The 19814-nt window shown below is 39.4% G+C and overlaps 1 protein-coding gene across 1 annotated transcript; it reads left to right on the plus strand.

The window, feature by feature from the left end:
* The first annotated feature begins 1272 nt into the window (after positions 1–1272).
* On the plus strand, positions 1273–18701 carry fubp3 (far upstream element (FUSE) binding protein 3). The gene is made up of 18 exons (XM_056745965.1): positions 1273–1431; positions 6264–6372; positions 9496–9529; positions 9618–9667; positions 9756–9827; positions 10217–10274; positions 10376–10538; positions 10738–10836; positions 11038–11139; positions 11393–11495; positions 13016–13116; positions 13233–13374; positions 15117–15277; positions 15392–15465; positions 15550–15626; positions 16840–16911; positions 16993–17117; positions 17208–18701. The coding sequence occupies exons 1-18, from the start codon at positions 1333–1335 to the stop codon at positions 17214–17216; spliced, it is 1650 nt and encodes a 549-aa protein (XP_056601943.1). The 5' UTR covers positions 1273–1332; the 3' UTR covers positions 17217–18701.
* The last annotated feature ends 1113 nt before the right edge of the window (positions 18702–19814 follow it).

Here is a 19814-nt window from a genome sequence, read left to right on the forward strand (position 1 = left end):
TATCAGTCCGGTCCATAAGGGAGCGCTCCTTTGAATGAACAAGAGATTTGAATATTAGTCCATTTATTGTAAGCAAGTGCAGGCAGGTCTTATCAATTTGAATGTAAATACAGTCGTTTTTAACTCTATTTGCTGTCATTGTACGCTGCTGAGTGTGTCTCCGACTGCCCAGAATGCAATGCACAATGCCGTAGATTCCAAAACTCTTTAGGTAGAATCATTACATTTTTTCGTACTCCGTAATCCCAAATAAAATCAAAGAAACTCACTTATAATTTACAGATATTATCCTTGTAATGACTTTCTTGCTAAATTTAAAGAAGCGTTTACACCAGTGAGAAAGATTAGAAACAATTGAACTTTTTTTTCGGTTACTCTTAGATATACATTTACATTTAGCAGATGCTTTTATCCAAAGCGACTTACATTGCTTTATCCTTTACATTTTACATAGGTATTTGCAATCCCCTGGGATCGAACCCACAACCTTGCGCTCTTACCACTGAGCTACAGGAAAGCCTATCAAACTTTTTTTGGTGTAGGGTCTCATTGTTTATCTTTAAGTCGTTTATCAAGTTTACTGATATAATTGACAACATTATCTTCTTTTGGATTGTGATACAGGTTCATTAGAAATAGATAATATACTTAAAATTATAATTCTACTCTGTATTCGAACCAAATTCGGACAATAGCCCATAGCGACAATATTTTTGTCGTATTCACACTAATGTATCCTAACTCAAATATATATGCCTACAAATAACTAATATATATAAAAATATTTGTGTGTTTAACTATTTATTTACCTTAAGGACATTAATGAACAATATGATAATTGTCAAATGTTTAAAATGTATAAAATAACCCTAATAACTCTCAAGAGTTAACTTCCCAGTAAATTACACAATTTAATATTATGACAGGTTTTTAAGGCAGGTTCATTTATGTGGAACATTTCATGTACAAAGATCATTCTTTGTACTGTTAATGATTTACAGGAAAAATTAATGAATAATGTCTGAATTAAAATTATAATGAATATAAATAACAGTCAATTGCAAAAATCTCTAGGAAGAGAAAAAGTCAATATAAAAGCCAAATATACACAAGAAGATCAAAGAAGCACAATTAAATCAAATCTGCCGCAGTTTAGTGATAAATTCATTCAGGAAAGCTGAAATCTCCTCCAGCTAGGAAGCACGTGTTTGAAATCTCGCCGAGTCTCTTCAGTCTCGCGAGACGTGCGCCTGCGTTTCCTGTTCCGGGGTCGGTAGTGTGCGCTGCGTGTGTGTTTATGTGCGTGTGTGTGTCCGTGTGTGTAAGTGTGTGATGATGATGATGGCGGAGCTGGTGCAGGGACAGGCCTCTGTGGCACAGCCCGGGATGAAGGCGGACGGATTCACGGACCCGTTCCACCGCGCGCGACAGGTGCGTGCGCGAATGAGCGCGTGATAGCGTCCTTTATATGTTTAATAAGCGTTTGTTTCGAGCGTGTAAGTGTGTGTAGCCTGTTAGCTTCGGCTACAGGAGCTTAGAAACTCCAGCACACACACGCGTACACACACTAACGCACAGATTAAGGCCACAACCGTCTAAACGCAACGCGGCAATCGCGCGCGACGTGTCGACGGCGCTGACAACAACTTTTCTGCCGTCGTTTGATTCAGAAACTACAAAAAACAACAGGAACTAACTACTGCAACCTGTTGTTGTTGTCTTGCACAAACCTTTAAAACTTTACAAACACGCGAAGATAAGCAACGCGTCCGCGATGTAGTCGGCGCGTCGTCGTCTTGTGTCTCGTGGAGTCTAAAAACGTGCATTGTAAAGTTTGTGACAGTTGTGTTAAAACACACACACACACACACTTGTGTAGTGAGCTGATCATGTGCTCGGGGCAATGAAGAACTTAAACCCTGAGTGTGTGTGTTTGTTTGTTTGTTTGTTTGTTTATGTGTTTGTGTATGAGTGTGTGTTCAAGATAAAAACATTTTTTATTTGTAGTACTTCCTGAACTTCTATTCTTTATTGTAACATATAGCTATGTTAAAGTGAACACGTGTTCTGGTAGTGCTTATATTCTCTAAACTAAACTACACAGTAACGTTGAAGTTATATTTGGCGCAAATGCTGAAATGAGCAATTGTTGTACTTTAAGTAACGTTACGTATATTTTCTAAAGTCACATTTACAGTATTGAAGTTATATATGAGGAACACTTGTACATTCAACGCATATATTCTCTATACCGACACATATACAGGAACGTTGGAGTTATGTAATACACGTGCTGAACACGTGTTATATTTGTAGTACATATATTTTCTATAGTAACATTCACATATATTAACACTGAAGTTATATACAGTATATACTAGTGCAGGTGTAGTGATCCGGCTGTTGGTTTGAGGCATAGGGGTTAGTACAGTAAGGGTTAAATCTAGTACATGAGCACTATCAGGAGTTGTACTTTAGATTAAATGTGGTAAACGTATTTAAACAAGTTTTTTGGGGTATTTTATTTTTTGGGTTAAGAATATAAAGTGAAAATCATTCAGAATGTTGTGGGAGAGGAGCGTGTACACCTTAGTAACACACAGCTGACATGGTTCATGTCAGATTTCATCATGAAGTTGTCGTTTGCAAAACACGAAAAACCGGACGAGAGCGACCGACTTTGCATGTTAAATATGTCTCCGTAAGATAAGACGTATCACATTAACGTGAATATTCACCAATCAAGTTTAAAAGTTATAAAGTATGAATTTGTGAATTGTGAAAATTCACATTTACAACAATCTTATTTTAATACAACTTTATTTTGGAATAATTCTACTTTTTTGTTAGATTCACTTCTAATCAATCGGTAATTTCCTGCGGCCAGAAATCACGTTGATGTAAAATTTAGAGAATTTTAACAGAGAATCTTGTTCTTTCATCCCCTTGTTACTTTTTCCAAAATACTATAGTTTTTTAAAGAATACAAATAGTCTGTTTATTAAAACTGTAATGGCTGGTCTTCAGCTGCTGAATGTTCTCACATTGTCTGTTTATATCAGTGTTTTTGACACAAAGAAAGTTATTTTAAATGACCGTACTTTTAAACAAAGAGCTACTTGCTCTCACATGTTCAACGCACAGCTGTTTGGGCAACGGCCTCCATTTCGTAACATGTCAAATCTTTATCTGAGCTCATGGCCTTGTACGCATACACACTCACACACACACACACACACACACACACCTGTGCTGAGTTTTTCTCTGCGGCTCAACCCTTGTTTAAATGTGAGACGGACGCTCTGAGGATTTTGCTCGTATCAACTCTGCTGAGGAAAACAAATTATCTGTCATAATAGATCTGTCATTGATTGGTGGATTGAACTTCCGGGGTTTTTGCTTTTACTTTTATAGTCGTAAAAGTAAACGGTCTTCACCCGCTCGTTGTAACACGCATACCTGCTAGAGTTGTTCCGATTGATGATACTATCGTGTATCGACGATACTCGGACCTATCGGCGATAGCTGATTCCTTTTGGCTTTGCGCCAATATATGTTGCAAATTAATATTACAAACGTGCATTTCGCATTTCTTCATCCAAGAGAGCTTACAATGCACGCAGGTTACACTGTGAGGTGGCGTGACGCAACAAGAGACAATAGAACGCATTACAATTTTACATTTGTCCACACCAGATGGAGCGACGCGGGGTTACTCTGGGTTCACACCAAACACGAACGAAGGAGTTTTTCGCAAGTAAATTACATAGAAATTCAATGCAAAGACACGTATAGGTGCGAACTCGTGGCAGGCGGTGCGAATGACGCAAATCGGGCGGCCAGATTGCAGCAAACATGCTCTTATCTCATCTTCCGTGAAGGTTTAAAGTATTTGTTAAATCCCGTTACTGATGCGAAAAATATCGTTCTTTTTCCTGTAAGTAATATAGATTGTTCACATTTGGTGTGAACCTAGCATTGGGCTTTTTCTCAAGCCAGAGAGAGTTTGTAATGTAAGACACGAAATCTAACTCACTCCACCCCTCCCGTTCAAATCACTATGACGGCTGACAGAACATGGCAAATTATATGCAGGGGGAACCCGCGGTGTATGTAGATAGAAAGAGTTCATTCTAAGTAATAAAAATTTAAGCTCTTTCTACACCTTAAGACATTATGTATATTTTATGGCATTTATGTCTGTAGATCCTCCAAAGAAGTGGACATCCCCATTTTCTTGTCAGTGACTAGTAAGCGCGACTTTCGCAAAACAACGATAAATGGCTTCTCTAACCCCGCCCCAGACCTAACGTATCAGGGGAAAAGTCAAATCTTAACAACAAATCGTAGGAAATAGGAATTCACACAAATGTGCCACCATGTAAAGTATGTATGAATATTGTGTTGATATATATTTATACATATAAAAGAAATTGCGTGTTAAAATACATTTGATTAAAAGTTGTGTTGACTGTAAAGAAAAAGGGGGGGGAATTAGTGTCAGTAAACAAAAATTAACTCATTACAGTTTGTGTGAGACAGAAATTCCCGTGAGACTGTTGAATGCGCAGGGTTTGAGATTTCCGCGCTTGTGATGCGTGCGGGGCTCTGGCTTTTCCTGGCAGGAATTGCTATGCGCTTAAGGGTTTAAAACCAGCACACGAGTTGTTCCTGTTTGACAATCAAATAATAATAACATGAATGACGCATTGGGATTAATGATATTGACTTACAGCAAGAGTTAACTTTCTCTCGTTTAAAATGCTGCGGTGGGAAGTAACAATGTTGTCCACTGCACTGAACTTACACGCTAGAATGCTAATTGGAGTCAGTCACACATGAGCATTTTATAGAAACGTAAGCTTATGTTCTTGTCCACAAATCCAACTTGTTATAGATAAATGTGTAAATTGTCCCGCCCCTCAATTCAATACTATCGTGTATCAAGGATCCACAGGGTGGCGATAGAACGATCTGACTTTAGAGAATATCGCCCAACACTATATATGCAACGCATGCTTAGAAAAAAAGTGGCATAGATTGCTAAATAATGCGGTGGGATAAAGCTTAAAGTTCATACCATTCGATTGAATTGTCCTGTGTGTGGAATTAAGCAGCATCTAGTGGTGAGGTGGAGAATTGCAACCAACGGCTCACTCCTCCCCTCCCTTTCGAAGCGCTATAGTGGCTGACACAGGACTAAGATGTCGTCACGTTTTTCACTTCTTTGCTGAATGAGAAGACGTATTTACAAAACGTGCTTTGTCCGTTTAGGGCTACTGTAAAAACAACTCCATGTAAAGGGACCTGCAGTGTATGTAGATAGAATTAGCTCATACGAAGATAATAAAAACAAACTTTATAACATAAGCTTTTTATACACTTTGGAAGTTATGTTTATTATAGATCCTCCAAAAAATTACACACTGGATCTTGATGGCATCTACGTAACACTCGGACTATATTCAACTTTTTGATGGTTTACAATAAATTCTCAAAGTACATTGCGATATGTTGACATGACTTTTGCATCATGGGTAATGGTCTAGTTGCACAAGATGGTGTCTTTCAGCTTTTGTGACGCAAGAGTTTGCGTACTTCATTTCCGGTCATATAACAATATTGAGTTGTTTTGGCGGAACAAAGTGTGCAGCAATAGAAAGAGGATCCTTCACCATGTCGCTTATATACTACTTACTATTATTTAAATCCTAAAAACACCCATATTTGCCGGCCCGAATTTGTCCTTTTCCCATACAGTGATATACGACCGGAAATGGCTCTTCCAACTCTGTCGTCCAAAAAGCTCACTGGCGCATCTTGTGCAGCTAACGAATTCACAAACCGCCCAGTGTTCGCACTTAGCGTTGTAAACAATCCTCACAATGGGGTTTTCCTCGAGGTTTAGAAAAACATGGATTTGTTTCTGTGAACTCTCGCTCGTCCTCCTCAATGTGGGCAACAAGTGACCAGTTGTTCGGTCGAATTCCTCCAACTGCTCCTGCGTTTTGCCGGTCGCTTTCCCTTGGGGCGCTAGCTTATCTGTGCAGTCACATAGCTGGCATTCCTTCCCAACATTCCCAAGAAAGAGGCTTTAGCTGAAGGGATGAGGTGGAGACCAGCGCCTCTATCTCTCTCTCTCGCTTGAATTTAACAGCGGATCTGTTTCAATGTTGTCCTCTCGCATGCAGAAGTGTTGATGCTGAAATTTCATGTAAAATGTCTTTTGCACGTTTCATTCAGTGGTTTCTCTCGTCTTACAGATTGCTAAAATGGGGGGCGAGCAGATGTCTCATCTGAACAGCACAGCTCCAGGGGTCGAAGCTTCTCTCTACGGCTATGGCGGCCACAAATGCTCCCTGGATGAGGGAGGTAAGTCTTCATTTCATTTGAAACAGTTTGTTGTAACATAAATCCTTTCTTCAGCACAGCTCACCATTCAGAGTCCCAAGGACTTGTTTTTTATATTAAAATATAATGTAATAAACACAGTTTTTTTTCATATATATATTTGTCACTTCATATACATATTTCTCAACAGAACGTCCATCACTAAAATAATTAAAATTACTCAATCGGTTAAATTCATAGTTTGAGGGAATTTATTGGAGTCAAAACCAAAATGCAAACAAATATGTGCGAAATTGAACACTTGTCTGGTGTTCGTGTGTCAGTTGCCAATCTTCTTGTCAAAAATCTCCGCCAGAGCGTCAAGTTTAGTTATACGCATTTCCGAATTAATTATCTAAATAAATTTCCTGTTTTGCTGTATTTAACAACTCTGCAAAACTGATTGTTTCCTTGCTGCTATCACTGCTAAATGCTCCTCAAACAGCGTACACGACCAACCGCTTCTTCTTCCGCTCTTGTCTTGGTGACACGAGCAATACGCCTTTGGGCACTGACTCCTAGTGGCCATTGGCTGTCAACGCGGACAACGACGCACGATTATAAACAAAAACTGCGCGTTGCCACAGAAGTAAATATCCGCCTTAAAGATTTAGATCTTTACAAATTTATACAGCATATATGGTTAATATTTGTTATTTTCCTGCTGTTTAAATACGGTTGTGCAAACACCATGCGCAGGATAAATATGGCAACACGTTGATAACCTCGTTTGTCCTCATTTCTTATGACAGAATATCACACAACCACAGAAATGTTCATTTTTGGGTGAACTATTGATGCACAGCCCGAAACAGCAACGGTTTGACTTATGACCTACTAAATTTATTCGAATTAATCAAATACGTTTAACTCTTTATTGAATGTCGGTGCACTTTATACCGTTGTAGTCGAGATGTGTTGTGTTGCTTTAAAGGCTAAAATTACAGTAAATACATGTTGTTTAAATACGTCTTTGAACTCTAGCAGTTTTCACTCGGTGTTGTCCAGGTCATAGTGCACTTGTGTTACAACACATCACCGTATGTGTGTGTGCGTGCGTGTTTTGGTTGGTGTCAGCTGATGGTGTTCGTTCACTGAGTAACACGGTTGACAGGTCGAGTGTAACGTGAGCGTCAGGATCCTGTGAAGTCAGTCACACTGAGCTTTGATTCATATTTCTGATCATCGGCTGGTTAAAGCGCTGACAAACTTCAGAATGTATCCTCTGGAGAAACACAACAGGCCTTGAGCTGACATTACACGTCTTTCAGGAAGTGAAACCTGTTTGTGTGAATGCAAAGAGTCCACCAAACGCTGACCCATGATACAACACACCAATATTAGACCGATAAACATAGAAAAGTTCAGAAGTCTCCTGCAACTTGAAATGGTTCCACTTTTAACCAAACCATGACTGATGTGTATTTGATGATCACTGACAAACATTGTTCAACTGTATTTATTTATTTTTATTTTAAATGTAGCAAAACCCTCGTTAGCGAACAAACCGTGACTCATAGCGATGAAAACCAACAATTTACCAACAAACATAACCATTTAGCCAACTTTCAAAATCACGTGGTCTTGCGAATTCAGCTGCTTTGCGTTTGAGACGCTCCTGGTGTACATTGGCACTGCATTGACTATGGAACAGAACCTCGTCAGAGCCGTAACGTGCCGCAGATGCGTGCGGTGTTAAAAAGGGTCACACTGAAGTTGGTTTGCCCGAACGTTCTATTAAATAAATAGGGAGTTATTATAGGGAGTTACTAATTTCTCGATTTATCATTTATACAAAACTCTGCCCCAACCGGCGTTTCGGCCGGCATTTTATTTTTTCGAGCTTGATCCTTCTCGACCATCACCTCCCTTGAATTTTATTATGGTAACGAAACACTACTTGCTTGTCATTGGTTAGCTGTGAAAAGGAGCTTGACGTAGAGTGTTTTTTTTTCCCAGAAAAGTTGAACTTTTTTCAACAAACAGAGACGCCCTGAGCTGCAAAAAAAGACACTGATGTTTAAAAAAAGCGTTCTGTACGTTTTTTGAAAACACGGATTACTCCACAGGATTTTAATGTGAAATAGGACGCTGGCAGTTTCGAAAAAGTCAAGTCTGAACACATCCTAAATAAAGATAAATCCAGCCTGTATATGGTCCGATTCACATTTCGCGCCTAAAACCGTGCAGAAACCGCAAGCCGCGCCTCTTTCTCTCTTCGAAAACCTGCCGTGCGTGCGCAGCAGAGATGGAAACAGTTGATCTATTTCCATCTGGATGCGACGTTCTCGTTTTGGAACTATTCATATGTTCTTCAAGTTATGAAGCTTTATTTCTGAACATTTACACATGTGCCATTACGACAGCATGCAATAAACACTCCACTTCTATACAATGATTTCTATCCGCCGATATTCTGCCCAAAATAAACATAACATTTACAAAATGTGAACTAAAAACGTATGGCGTGATAGATGTTAATTTTGACTGTAAGTCAACAACAAGTTTACGCAAATTACAGAAAAACGCGTTCATTTTCTAATAATAGGCAGTTATTATTACCCAAGATCTTGACTAACTCTCAAATGATTCGTTTGGCAATTCATCCGTCTAATCCCCTCCGTTCTGTCAGCCTACTATGATCTGATTGGTCAACCACATGCAGGGTCGTAAATGGAATGTAGAAGGGCATTTCACGAAGTAAATATCAGCAGTCCTCCTTATTGATGGATGGACATAGACAGACATAAAGACCACGATTTTTGTGTTGTGTTCAATAAACTATATCGTCTTTAACCATTTTGGTGCACTGCAAACACACGAAACACAATCGATATAAAAAATAACAGAATTACAAAACATTTTTAAAAGGGAATTGTACTCAAATGAAGAAAGGTTTCACGTTGGAAGGCTCATTTATGGGACCGTGATGCAAGAGTTTGTGTAGGAGATAAAGCCGTACAATCCTCGTATCTGTACAAACTTAAAATATTAGTCAAAAATAAAATTGGATCTTATTTATGTGTAATGCTTTACGAATGCGATGCTAATAATAGTAGCGTTGTATTATTTGTACAAACACGTTTTTTCTCTTGTGCGTTTTAGTGGCCAACCAGCTTGGAGCAATGGGACATCAAAGGTGAGTGTCATTATTAATGTAAAACTCATTTTTGCATTCCAGCTCATACGTGTTGTTTTAATTTCTGTGTTCTTCTGTCTTGGTTTAGGGCTATAATAACAGAGGAGTATAAAGTGCCTGATAAGATGGTGGGATTCAGTAAGTACAGATGACTTGATGAATGTTGTGTTCGTCTGATTGTAAGACACTCGCTGTGGTGTTAAGACTCTTGAATGTTTTCTGACAGTTATCGGACGTGGAGGAGAACAGATCACCAGAATCCAGCTTGAGTCCAACTGTAAGATCCAGATCGCTTCTGGTATGTTCCAGTTTAACTCCCAAGTCTCCATTGAACCATTTAGATTTTTGACACTAACTTCATTTTGTATTTTTAGAGACAAAAATCACATTATTGTCGTAATTCCTTCTTAAAAAAAACAAGCAATACAATTTTTTTTTCGTTTCATTGTGAATATTGCTGTTATAATTGAGGAAAAACAAATGCTGTGATATTTATGAGTTTCGATTTCAACACACTAGGGTGTCAAGTGTGTTTCGTTTCTTTGTTGGAAAAATAAAAATTGAAACATTCGCAGTTTGGAACACGACCCAACGAACATTTCTGGTCGTTTTCTTGTGTTTGTTTGTGTGCTTGTTATTTTCTTGGCTTTAGAAGTAGTTTTCAGTTGTTTGTCGTGTCGCCCACAGAGAGCGGAGGAATGATGGACCGACCCTGCACCCTCACCGGAACTCCAGAGAGTATCGAGTAAGAATCCACCTGCCTTTAAACCAATCAAGTACTTTCGCGCTTCGACGTCTGTTCTCCTTGTTTCTGCTTTCTTCATCTTGCTGTCTTTGCCCCATCAGGCAGGCCAAGAGATTACTGGGGCAGATCGTGGACCGGTGTCGAAACGGACCGGGGTTCCACAGCCAGATGGACGGGAACAGCGCTGTTCAGGAGATCTTGATCCCTGCCAGCAAAGTCGGTCTGGTCATCGGAAAGGGAGGAGACACCATTAAACATCTGCAGGTCAGTTTCACATCACGACCGGACTTCTGGACTGTAACAATTGGGACAAATCGTTGTTATCCATGCTTGTCTGCAGTTGGTCAGGGAACGATAGGGCCGCCCCTAAACTCATACGATTGGTTGAGCTGATGTTGTGCTGAATGTAGATGAAACTCAAGACGATTTCAAAGTTGACTGTGAACGGGTTTTTGTGTTCCAGGAGAGGACAGGAGTAAAAATGATCATGATTCAGGACGACCCGACGCCCAATGGATCTGACAAACCCTTGAGAATCACCGGAGATCCGTATAAAGTTCAGGTCTGGTCAAACGCAACTTCATCTCCCCTTCACTTCAGTCCTCTTACAAGAGGATTATTAACAACGTTCTTTACAATGTTAACTTGCTTTGAATTCTTTATATTGGTCATCGCAGACCTCTTGACTTGTTTTTTCTCCGCTGATGTAAACAGATTTGATAGTTTCTGTAACTGTGATATTTCTCGTGTTTATTTTCCGCAGCAAGCGCGTGAGCTGGTCGTGGAGATTATCAGGGAAAAAGATCAAGCGGATTTCAGAGGAGGACGCAGCGACTTCGGCTCCCGGATGGGCAGCAGCATCGATGTAAGACCGCCAACATTTCTAGATTCAAGCTAAACCCTTTTTTTTTTCGTATTGTAAAATAATATCTAGAACGTTTACGCCTCATCAGCTCTGTCCTTCCAAAAAAAGTCTTGAATGATCACTTTGAATGTCAAATCCTTAGAGAATGTCTTCACAGATCGGCACGACATTAACTATAAAATGAGACTTGTGCAGAAAGCGAAAGCGTCCGGGTTTGTGATGATTATTTAAGCGTGTTTGTGTCCGCACACAGGTGGCCGTGCCCAGGTTCGCGGTGGGCATCGTCATTGGCAGAAATGGAGAGATGATTAAGAAGATCCAGAATGATGCTGGTGTCAGGATCCAGTTCAAACCAGGTCAGAAGCTTTCTAAATGGTTGTGGTGCATTTCTGTACTAGTCGGCATGTTGGTTCAGTCAGGTCATGTTGGGACACTCTCACATCACACAAATCTCTTAAAACGGAGATGAGTGAAGTATTAAGCAGATTAGAGCGATTCATCTACTCTTACGTCACGTGTGTTTACACATTCACTTTCTAAAGTAATCCCTCATTTGATTTAAGAATCGTAGTTTGCAGAATTATAGTTTGAATTTGATCATAATAAATTAAATTGCACGTCTGTAAGTTTATATTTGAGTATGTTTGCTTTTAATATAAATGACACATGAACTGAAAATCAGTGTTTGATCATATAGAAAAAGTGACGCATAGTTTTTCACGATGAAAAGAGTTAAAAACCTTGAATGCTTTGATTTGGTTTACTTTCAATAAAACAAATTAAATTTAAATTTAAAGATTTGGTAAATTTAATCTATTTAAAGCTGGCTGAAGACATTTTGCTTGTGTGAACTTGGTTTCGAGAAAGTTTAATTAAATGCTTGTCCACACCTGGACGATAATAGTGCACACTTATCGCTCAGATTTAACGCCTCATGACTAAACAAAGAGATTTTTTTCACGTCAATGTGAGTGTGCACACCGAAGCGCAAACCTGCATGAGTAAAAGCGTCATTTTATTTAATATGCTTTGGGCTCGTTTTACTTTTGGTTTGAAGTGCCGCGTTAAAAACATTCCGATCTATGAGATTGGTGCTTTAGTTTACGTGCCTGGAGCTGCTGAAGCTACAGTAAAATACGACTAGATGGCGCTCAAGCACAAAACGGTTGAGCATTAATTGATGCCAACGACAAAGAGGAAGTGACATCAGAGATTCTCTTATTATAGAGATGGGAGGGTCTGTAATGCTTCCAATTGGAGAACCAGTAACGGCTAACAAAACACATTGACATCCATTCGAAAAACTAGCATCCGGTCTCCTTTCCTGCGTTCCACTGAAGCCAGGGCGTTAGAATTAGCCGTTACGTTTTTTTGCCTAATGGTTGCATACTTTCCTTTAAAAAGGTCTTTGGCGACATGCATGGAGTCAAGATTATATCTTGCGCAGCGCCATGTTGTGTACGGGAGTGTTTGTGTTTTTCATTAAGCGTCATCTATGTTAGCTCATCGACAGCGAAAATTGTTTGGTACGAACGTTGAAAAACGCGTTAAGTGCGCACGATTATTGTCCCGGTGTGAACAAGCTTTTGGGTTAAGAAAACATGTACTTCACATTAGAGTGTAAATAGACATTAAATATATTAAAAATATATTATGATATATAGATCATATCTATTAGATCAAACAGATATTATTTGAAATAAACGTTTTTATTTTGTTTGTTATATTTTATGAAATATATGTTTGACTGATGTAGTTCAGTTTGAAATTCTTGTATTGTATTGATTCTATTCTTAAATGTAAGAGTCATTGAATAAAATAAAAGTTGTTACGTTTGCGTCATATTTCAGTGTTTTGTGTGTGTTGTGTGTTTCAGATGATGGGATCAGTCCGGAGCGAATGGCTCAGGTGATGGGTCAGCCTGAACGATGTCAGCACGCCGTTCACCTCATCAATGAGCTGGTCCACACAGCACAGGTACACACGCATCCTTCATACACACGACACGTGAAAGCTTTTTTGTTTCATAGTTTGGTGTGTATTGAACAGAGAGCACGTGAAGAGGAATTGTGTGGGATGTTTGCTCTCTTCAGGAGCGAGATGGTTTTGGAGGTCAGCTGGGGTCGAGAGGTCGTGGCAGAGGTCGTGGGGATTGGAGCATGGGCACACCTGGAGGTTTACAGGAGGTCACCTACACAATACCTGCTGATAAATGTGGACTTGTTATCGGAAAAGGTCAGAACCTGATCAATCTTAAATTTCATCAGAAACATCTCAACATAACGAACACATTCCAGACTCAATGTTTTTGATTTGATGCTCATGATTATGTGCGGTCTTATGTGAGTTTTGGTGTTAATTTGAAGCACACTTTTGTTATTTACATTTCTATTCTGTATGTAAAAGTAGTGTAGGTAAGTGTAGCTTTTTCACCCCTGATTCTCTTTTAAATGCATTCCAATGAAGCGTACAGCTTTCTCTTCTGCCTTCTGTCACTTTGCTTTTGCATGTCTGGTGATTCATATCTTTACAGCCATTGGCTCTGATGTTCACCTTCTGCGTTTAAATGCAAGATTTAAGAATAAATGACCCCATCATTAGTTAATACTAAGTATTTTATGTTGGATTGTATAACATTGAGCCTTTAAAGTCCCAGTGAAATCAAAAATGATAATTCCTATATTTTCATGAAATCTTTCAGTGTTTATTGTAAATCAATGTGGGTCGTTCTCTTTTTAAAATTCCTTGAGGCCTCATAATCTTCAGTTAAAATCTGAAAATGCACTTCCGCCCTAAAGTGACGATCCATCTTAAACGACGTATGTTAGACGGCTTGGGCAGAGCATCCGTTAACTCCTCCCCATCATCTGCTAGTCTGCTGCCAGTTCCATTTCAAAATGCAACAGCTGTTTTTCCACATCCAATCAAATCGCAGAGAAAGACGAAAGCCACACCCACAATTTTTCTCATTCGAAATTTCAATTCATTCGGATATGTGTCAAAATACGGAAGTGAAAACGAAGGCAACTTCCGCTTCACGGGGACTTTAAAGAACATTGTAAAGCAGTGGTCACCAACCCTGCTCCTGGAAATCTACCTTCCTGCAGACTGTAGCTCCAACCCTACTTCAGCACACCTGTCTCTAATTATTAAGCAAACCTGAATGCCTTGATTAGATAGTTCAGGTGTGTTTGATTGGGGTTAGAGCTAAAATCTTCCGGACGGTAGATCTCCAGGAGCAGGGTTGGTGACCACTGTTGTAAAGCATAAATGTTTAATTTTAAATTAATGTTATGTCGTGTCATGTGAATTCTGTTTTTATAAATAGTGGATTTAACATTTAGTGCAATGATCAAAGAGGCCACAAATGAGGTTAATAGAGATGCATACTGTCGTGAAAAAGGAGGAAAACTAGAAAGACAAAGTTTTAAAATTCGTTCTTGCCAACAGAATAGCAATGAATGCTCGATGGTGCAACTATTATAATACAGAATAATAATATTGTTTCGCTCCCTTTAGGGCTTGTACATTAAAAAAGTTAAACTGTAGCATTCAAGCCAAAAAAAACTTAATCTTCAGCTGGTCTGAAAGCTCATAGTAATTGTTCTTCTTGGTGTGATGGACCTTCCTAAAGAAAAAAGCCAAACATTGAGCAGGTGTTTCGGGAGGGGTAGTCTGAATTGAGCCGTCTCCTCGAGGGTCCTTGGAGTTCATAATGGCTTCATTAAGGCCGGACTTTCATTTGTTTGACAATAGTTTAATGGCTCGGCTTCAGTCAATCGGCTCTTCAAACTGAGTTAGACAGAGGCGGAGTTTTAGATGAGCATTTTCAGCCCAGGTCAACTGAAGTCATGTCACCCAAAACGTTTCACATGTGCGATTGATGTTCAGACACACAACCCAGCTTCCCTCACCAGGATGTGTGAAAAAAATACTTTTAGACGATTTTTTTACTTTATATTTTTGTATCTCCTCAGGTGGTGAAACCATCAAGAACATCAACCAGCAGTCCGGAGCTCATGTGGAGCTTCAGAGAAATCCTCCTCCCAACACTGACCCCAACGTCCGTGTCTTCTCCATCCGGGGATCTCCTCAGCAGATGGAGATGGCCAGACAACTGATAGACGAGAAGATTGGGGTGAGTGATCGACATAAATAATCCACTCTCTCTCTCTTTGCCACAACTAAACCATCTGGCTCTTCATGTTTGTTTGTTTTCTGATGGTTTGTGTTTGTTCACCTGTTGATGTAGGCCACTGGAATGGGAGGAAACAGCAGTTTTGGACTCAGTCCTTTCACCCAAGGACCAGCCACTCCTCATCAGAAGTGAGCGTCAAACACCTCCTCTATTTGGTTCTCGTTTGTGGTGAATGCGTTTGTTAGATGATGCTGTTGTGTTGTGTGTTTCAGCGGTCCTCAGACATTCATGACTGGAGGATGGGGTACCCCATACCAGACGTGGCAGCCTCAGGGCCAGCAGGACCCCAGTAAGTAACTTGTCTTCGTACGCTCGGCTGTCTTTCTCCTAAAGACTGATGTTTCTCTTCAGTTTGACTTGATTTTGGTGAATTCAGGTCACAATGGAGACTGGTCAGATGGACTACTCCAATGCTTGGGAACAGTATTTTAAAAAGCTAGGCAAGTGTTTTCCTAGTGAAGGAGAATACGTAGTTTTTTGATGTACGCACATCATCAGGGTATGTGTGAGGATGGGATGCAGCGGTTTTCGATTTGGCGGCCCATGATGCTTTGCGTTTGGGTTTAGGAGTGCATCATGCTATAGAAGTGTTGAGATGGGTTCAGATCCTGAAGACCATCCCTGCGTCCGAAATTGCCTACCTCCATACTATATAGCGGGCGAAAATGAGTCCAAGTCACGAATAGTTTGTCTGAAACCTCAGTAGGCGAGAAAATTGTATTACTATTTAGTCAGATTATCTAAAAACGGTTAAAAATATTCATGAAAATATATACGTAATATATGTGTTCTCATGGTTTCTACGGCAGTAAAAGCGAAATCCGAGGGACTGTTGCTGTGTCCCGGTTCGCATACTATCCGTCCTAAATAGTATTCGAAAATGGAATAAGTGTCCCAAATTGTAGTATGCTGAAATGAGTATTCGCAAAGTACCCGGATGGCCTACTGTTTCCGGTGAAAATTCGAAGTGTGAATACATGGACACTTAAAGGCGGATATTACCCACAACTCGCAGCGAGAGGGTGGAGTTTAGTGACGCAACAGTGCATTAATCAAATATAATAAAAGATTCTTTGCTAAATCGATAAATGTAAGCATACAGTATCAAATACTAATGAATAAACCCCCAGGTCCACATGGAAAAACGTTACATGAAGCTCCAAACGTTTCTCCGTCATTGACCAACAGTTCAAAGGTCATTCTGAATGTAGTCAGACTGAATCCAGTACACCATCCACAAGTATTGGACTGCAACGTCAACCGGTTTGCAGTTCTGTTCGGCCGTATGTCGTGGTCATTTTCTACGTTTTGCCCAAAACGTGTCTAATTTGCAGCGTGTTCAGACCAGCTTCATGGACGTCACCAAATGAGTTTTTGTTGTTCGACTGGACCCAAACGGACCTTCACAGGCCGCTGGTGAAAATGCCAGATGTCAAACAGAATCCCAGGTAATGACTTGTTGTTTTAGGACTTTTTTGTGACGTTCCTGGTGTTCTTTGCAGGTCAACAGAGCCAGGCCCAGAGCAGCGGTCCGGATTACAGCAAAGCCTGGGAGGAGTTTTACAAGAAACAGAGTAAGAACACATCCGCTCTCACTTTCTCCGCCCCCAAATCTCTCGACATGACTCTCATCTGCCTCGTTTCTGTGTGTTCAGCTCAAGGGGCCGGTCCTGGATCTCAGCAGAGCTCTCAACCGGACTACACCGCCGCCTGGGCCGAGTACTACAGACAGCAGGGGGCGTATTACAACCAGGGACAGACGCAGGCTCCCGGCCTCCCGGTAAACACGCACACACGTCATGACACACGCCTGAAGCGTGACTTTATTGCTGGATGACACATGAAATGATGCTTTTCCTCTGTCCCGTAGGATCATTAAATCGAACGACTACAGGTCCTTTAGTTGAAGATTTTTGAATCGCCGCGAGGAGGATACAGACCTTTTGTAACAGAGGTTTCTAGATTTGCAACGCCTTGAAGACTTTTACTTTTTTTCTTAGTGAGAAACACTAGCTGTAGAATGACTTATATGATTTAAAAAAAAATAAAAAATAAAGCGAGAGAGAGCTATTTCTAAATCAGGACGTAAAATTGTTACTAAATACTTGTGTACACCATTATTTGAATGGGCAATTTCCGGGATCTTTTTTGGATCGTTTCAGAGTCGGGTTTGTTTTCTATATACTTCCTTTTTAATTCAATGATTATTGTCAAAACGAACCCGGGAGTTGTGACATTTCATCATCGATCGCGCAATATAATCTCTTATTTTTCTAGTCCTGTTGCAATAAACCGATTGTGGGCTTAGCAGTCTCGACTACGTTATGGTTTGGTTTTGTCATGAGATGTTTTAAGAATGTGTACAAAATGTGTTTTCTTTTTCTTTTACACAGCGCATTTTAATTCAGTGATATAAAACTGTGATGATGTTTTTGTTACAGAAAATATATTCTTTTGTTACGCGAAATATAAAAGCGACGTGCGACGTTGGCAGTCGGTTCCTGATGTAATTCCTCGTGTTCTCTTTTTTTCGGTTGTCGTTTTATTGTACTCTGCTTCAAAACAAAGGTGCAATATCTTATTTCAGTTTTTTTGAAACAAAGACGGTCTTCTCTAATATTTTGACAACTTTGTAGATCTTAGAGGTATTTTTTTTAGACGTATGGATAATTTTTTATTACAGTGATTTGACGCCGGGGGGGTTCGGGGGGGGGTCGATCGGTCGTGGTCTTGCTCGTGTTGTGAGATTGTGAGATTTTTTTCGCTGTCTTGTAAAACTATGTATGTATGCTCAGAGACTTGACTAAATACTTTATTTAAAAAATATATATATATAATTAAATCAAAGACTTTTTTGTCCCTCATCTTGCAGGAAAACTGTCCCTGTTTTCTGTTTTCATATACTGAAATTTGTCAAAGATTGTGAATGTGTCATTTGAAATTAGATGTTGCATCTTGCTGTCAGATGAGAGAGGTTTTATGTATGTTCTTTAAACTTTCAAGCGTTCGAGACTGCTAAGCCCGTGAGAGCCTACCTGTGTATTAATCGTAGTTTTTTATAAGTATTCAAAGATCAACGTTCTGTCTTATTTGGTACCACGCAGCAGTTTCTCTGAAGCCCCGAGCAGTACACACTGTGGACGTCTGTACGGTCCCCATCCAGTAACTTTTTAATGATGATTTTTGTTTCTTTCTACTCTGTGTGATCTAATATATGTATGATTGATTAGTTACAAATTGAACTAGTATTAACTTCATTGCTTAATGAAAAGGGATATTATAATTTCAAAATGTTTAATTTTAGTGTTTTCTTTTCTTCCTCATGTGTACAGGTAACTCGTGTATTAAAAATATCAAAAGATGACACATTTTTTGTGTTTTCCTTTGCTTTGGATTGCCTTTTGGTTTCATGTCTTTTGTGATTCCTGTTTCGAATATCGACACTGAACGCTTCTTCTTTTTGGACGGCAACTTCTGTGACTGCGCTTGTTTTGCTCCTGTATAGTTTCGGGTGTATAGAAATATTTTTTTCCTACAGCACTTTATAAATTTTGACGTCTTAAACAAATGGCCCGCAAGTTAAAAGTGGTAAAATGTAATTCATTTACAAAGAGCTAGATTGACAAAATGTTAAATTAAAGCTGCGATCTGCAAAGTTCGACTCTCTGGCACCATCTCTGGTAAAATGGAAAATTGCAAGTGACTTGTCAGCACATGGTACCCAAAAGCTTAAAACTGGGGTTTCTGCCAGTCTCATATTAATCTTGAGTGCCTATTAAATACTTTTGCATACTCTGTATCTTCAAAGAGGGTTTAGTTTGATCAAATCTATAAAAGACCGATACAGCTGTACGATTATTTACAGAAAAAGACGAGCTGCTGGAGGCGGGCAGGTGGTGCGAAACTATTGAAGCTGGGGCCGCACCAAAAGTTTTTTTTTAATCTAAAGAGTTTTAAACTGAGACCATAAACATGAGGTGAAAATTTTTTTTAATCATGTGCGCCACATCAACAGATTTTTGACTGAATTCAAATTCTCTCAGATTTCAGAATGTTTTTTATTTCACTGTATGTTATTATATATGACGTGTTCAATGTAAACAAATTTGTACATATAACTTTTTATGTGATTTAAAATATATTATTTATCGTTGAGAAACAGCTCAAGCAGCGTCGTCTAAAGCATTTATGGTGGCACAGCAGTAGATATAATTGTATTGTAACTCAAATATTGCTGAATTTATGTCTTCACAGTAAGTAGAAAAGAATATTAATACTGTTTTGTTAAAAATAGCTGCTGACGTTATTACCTGAGATTATACTAGCTCCACTGTACCTATGTGTTCTGTTCCACCTTAAAGCATCCAGACACTTGCACATAGCTTTTTTTATAAAAAGTATTCGTAATTGCGATGATGGTGTTTGTTATGCTTTTGACAGAAAATTTTCAGAATAAAGAACAGTGTTTGTTTGAAGT

Source organism: Triplophysa dalaica, chromosome 4 (genome assembly GCF_015846415.1).
Source record: "Triplophysa dalaica isolate WHDGS20190420 chromosome 4, ASM1584641v1, whole genome shotgun sequence".
Lineage (NCBI taxonomy): Eukaryota > Metazoa > Chordata > Actinopteri > Cypriniformes > Nemacheilidae > Triplophysa > Triplophysa dalaica.

Coding starts and splice junctions, on each gene's coding strand:
- fubp3 (XM_056745965.1), top strand. CDS start 1,333: ATGATGATGATGGCGGAGCTGGTGCAGGGACAGGCCTCTGTGGCACAG. Junction 6,373..9,495: donor ATGCTCCCTGGATGAGGGAG/GTAAGTCTTCAT, acceptor TGTGCGTTTTAG/TGGCCAACCAGCTTGGAGCA. Junction 10,275..10,375: donor GGAACTCCAGAGAGTATCGA/GTAAGAATCCAC, acceptor TTGCCCCATCAG/GCAGGCCAAGAGATTACTGG.